The sequence below is a fragment of the Chinchilla lanigera genome, unplaced genomic scaffold (assembly GCF_000276665.1).
Source record: "Chinchilla lanigera isolate Chin_1 unplaced genomic scaffold, ChiLan1.0 scaffold00125, whole genome shotgun sequence".
NCBI classification, from domain to species: domain Eukaryota; kingdom Metazoa; phylum Chordata; class Mammalia; order Rodentia; family Chinchillidae; genus Chinchilla; species Chinchilla lanigera.
The window spans coordinates 559,538-563,520 of NW_004955526.1; the positions used below are offsets into that span (position 1 = coordinate 559,538).

Here is a 3,983-nt window from a genome sequence, read left to right on the forward strand (position 1 = left end):
GAACAGACAAAGTTTTAATTTAGACCGGTGACCTCTCATCCCGATTTGCAAGTCCGGGAAGTGGGCGTGGACCTGTCTTTGTTCCCAGGTTATATACATTTTTGGTTTCCATGGTAACAGAAAGGAACGTTGTAGCCCTGGGCACATGTTGTTTTCCTTGTGCCGTGTAACCGGGTCAGGCTCTGGTCATGAGCCCAACCACAGTGATACATACTTTCTGTACTCTGTTTTATATGTCTCCCTTTAGATAACCATACATTTCCTTTATGGTTACAATGTTTACCTAGGCCCAGGAGACGGAACTGCCCAGGCAGGGTCACAGAGGGTCACCTAGGCCTAGGTGCCCCCTTATCTTGGGGAGACATTCCTGGGCACTGTTGATCTGGGGAATTAGCTCTTACACTGTCCCGCGGGAGGCTTCCCAAGGCACCATGTAGGCTTTCACCAAAACTATTTTATCTAAAATAATATGCTAAGATTCATTGCCCCCTACAATATTTTATCTAAAATAACATCTCTGTAGTCCCATTGGAAACTAATTAGGCATTGAAGTAGAGGATCATAAACTATTTTCTTCTTCTTGTTAGTAACTGGGACACTTCCCCAGCAATTGGGACTAATTTTGGGCATGGGGAATGGAGAATACCACAGACAGTGTCTTCCAGCTCAGATCGATGTGTTGAAACTTGAGTCTCCACAGTGTGGCTACTTGGAGGTGGGGCCTCTGAGAGGCAATTAGTGACCTTGTAAATCAGGCTGCTGATCAGGGCTTGCACGAGGTTGGAGCTTCAGAGAGATCCCTCACCCTTTCCTCACGAGTCAGGAAGGAGGCCCTTCCTAGATCCTGAATCTGCTGGCATTTTGGACTTCCCAAACTGTGTGAAATAAATGTCTACTGTTTATAAGTGCCCCAGTCTAGAGCAGGCTGAACAAACACCGGGTTGGCCAATTTTTTTTTTTTTTTTTGAGACAGGCTCTCGCTGGCCTTAAACTCAACTTGATCCTCCTACCTCAGCTGCTGCCAGAGTGTCGGAGTTACAGGTGTGTGTGTCACCACCCTTGGCTGATCTTATTTTTAAGGAGGTACCTTCTCAATTTATATGTTGTGTAGGTTTGCAGAACAGTATAATTAACGAGTATACAGGCTCCTGAATCTGATTAGTGGCGTTCGGATTGTGTGTGATCTTGAATTAATTTCTGTTTGCTTCAGTTCCTTCTGAGGCCAAGTACAGTGGAGAGCATACTGTTACCTCACAGGGTCCTTGTGCAAATGAAAAGAGGCAAGATACATTTAGGTGTACAAAAGTGTCTGGTATACAGAAAGCACTAAATAAATGTAGTATATATGAATGAAAGTGGAAAATAAATTTTCAAAAGAGTAACTATATATGTTATACATTTTCCAACATTTACTGTCATTAGTATTTCACCGTATGAGTTTATGTTTGGACTTGTGTTAAACTTATTTCCTGGCAAGTAAAAATTACCTCATAGATTTTCATGGCATTTTATATGGATTTTTTTCATAAGTTACTGATGCACCTTTTTCTGTGAAGTGAGTTTTATTGCAAATTGCCAGCAGAATTGGCTCTCTTGTGTACAAAAGTGTTCCATATTCTAATGTGCCAAAATTGTATGATATGATTCATAATGACTGTATCTAACCAATACAAATGCCAGCAGTCGGGGCTAGGGATTTAGCTCAGTGGCACAGCACGTGCCTGGCAAGAGCAAGGTCGTGAGATCGATTCCTGGTACCGGAGAAAAACCAAAAAAAAACCCCCCCCAAAAAAACAAAAACCAACAAAAAACCAACAAAAAACCAACCAAATGCCAGAAGTCATTTATTTTGGTAAAACCTTTTAATGTTTTCATTTAAATTTAAACTTTTACCTAAATCATCAGGTTTCTTTAAAACATTTGATGAGATACTCATAGTAGATCCCAAAGAAGCTGCTGCTATGCAGTAGCTGGCCTAGATAGGATGAGACTGACCTTCAAGAAAGTTAAAAAGTAGAGGACGGATGAGTACTAAATTGTTTCAGTATTTGGTGCTTGTCTGCATTTTGGCTCACGTTAAATCTAGGAGAGTTCTTCAGTACAAAGATTCTTTAGAAAAAGAAAGAAATCAGAGTAATATCAAAGAATAACTCAGTCACAGGCAATTATAGCACAGTATTAACTTGTTTTACAAAAATAAATCAGTAGAATAATTTCAGCCCAATAAGGCACAAGAGGACTCAGAGGAAAGGAGAGAGAGCAGTAATTGCTACCTGCTGAGTGATTCTTGTTGGCTCATTTTCACAGGATAACTAATTAGCTGGAAGGCAATACAGAGATCAGTCTGGACCCTGTGTCCTTGAGTAGGGTAACTAGCACCAACCACCCGCCTCATTAAAAAGAAGTGTGCCTGGCTGTTTCTCTGTGTTATCTGCCCATATTTGCCATCTTTATTCTTACTTGAACCAGGTCTACACTATTTCCCTCACTAGAAGTCTTAGAATACAGGCTGTTTTTTTTTTTTTAATCCTATTTCTGAGCCTTATTTGAGTGAGATCATATTCTGCAGTGCTCATGAGGGACTTCTATTGCAAAGAGAACTAGTTTGTTTTAATAAGAATTTAAGATGTTAAATGCAAATATGCAAAATTTAAGTTTCACTTTGCTCTTGCCTTTCTCATAAGGATTAACACCAGTATTCCCATACTTCCAACAAACTAATAGTAGGATTATCTGTTCAAATGAATTCTCTGAGCTGACTGGAATAGACAGCTAACTTTACTTAATTTTTAAGTAATGTTTTAAAGAGACAGTGGTAATTCCTTCTGTAGGACCAGAAGTGGGCAAGCAATTACTGGCTTCCACAGCCACAGGCATTGTGAAGCAGAAACTACAACTTTTAAGATTGCAACCTGAAGAAAAACAACATATAATAGGCATCACTTTGGAAATTAAATCCTCTGAGATTATATTTCTTCTAGTAATGCCTAAAGAGCAGTTTTAAGCATGCGTTTTGTGTAGCCATTTCTAAGTAAGGAAAAACATTTGTTACTCATATTAAAAGTAAAGGGGGCTGGGGATTTAGTTCAGCGGCACAGTGCCTGCCCGGCAAGCACAAGGTCGTGAGTTCGATTCCCGGTACAAGAAAAAAAAAAAAAAAGTGAAGAGGAAATATCGCTCATTTGATTCACAAACGTTGGCTAAAGCATGAAAAATTCAGAATCTGTAGGGAAGTTGAAATAATACATATTTATTATGTCATCTTAGGATCAGAAGTTTGCTTCTATTTTTAAAAATCAGGACAGCATATCTACACTTCTCTTTAAAAATCAAATTCTGTTCATCTCAATTCTTTAGTAATAGCCATGAATTTGTATCTTAAGGAAGGATTGTGAGTTGGTGAATCCACTTTTCTATTCATGAGAAGCCCTATGATCTGACTTGAAAACACAGTAACCTTTTTAAAAATTTCGTAGTTTTTTTAAATCTTTCTTTTCAAGTAAATATTTTAGGAGAGAATAGCTTAGGTGCCTTAGAAGTTGCAAGGCCTAGAAATCCACATTAACACAGCTTTCATATGCTTGAGTTTGGTCTACGTCCATTTATCTAAGCTAAAAAAACCAACTTCCCTATTGATTAAAGCGATAACAGTTATAAGGACGCAAAGGAACACCCTTGAATGGCAAGCCGAATCCGCGGGACAGTGAGTTGTCGCGAGACTGTCCCTGACATCACCGGTTGCCGTGGTAGCACCCGCCTTAAAGGAGAAGGGGTGGTGGTGGAGGCTGTTTCAGGCCTGCGCTGGCTTCTGCGGAGAGCGAGGGCCTCTTCTGCAGGTCTGACTGCTGCTAAAATGAGCGGCCTGGATGGAGGCAGCCAACTTCCGCCCACTGCACCCGCTCCTCCCGAGCATGCCCCCGAAGACCTGGACCTAAAGCAGCGCCAGGGCCGCGGCGAGGCGGCGGGGGCGCCGGCCATGGCGG

The 3,983-nt window shown here is 40.9% G+C and overlaps 1 protein-coding gene across 1 annotated transcript in view; it reads left to right on the top strand.

The window, feature by feature from the left end:
• Positions 1 to 3,353: 3,353 nt before the first annotated feature.
• The window catches only part of Tspyl4 (TSPY-like 4), a gene marked incomplete in the record, with an annotated part of 5,002 nt that continues 4,372 nt past the window's right edge, over positions 3,354 to 3,983 (top strand). The window contains 1 exon segment of the mRNA XM_005409782.2: positions 3,354 to 3,983. Within this exon segment, the coding sequence (XP_005409839.2) occupies positions 3,680 to 3,983 (304 nt within the window).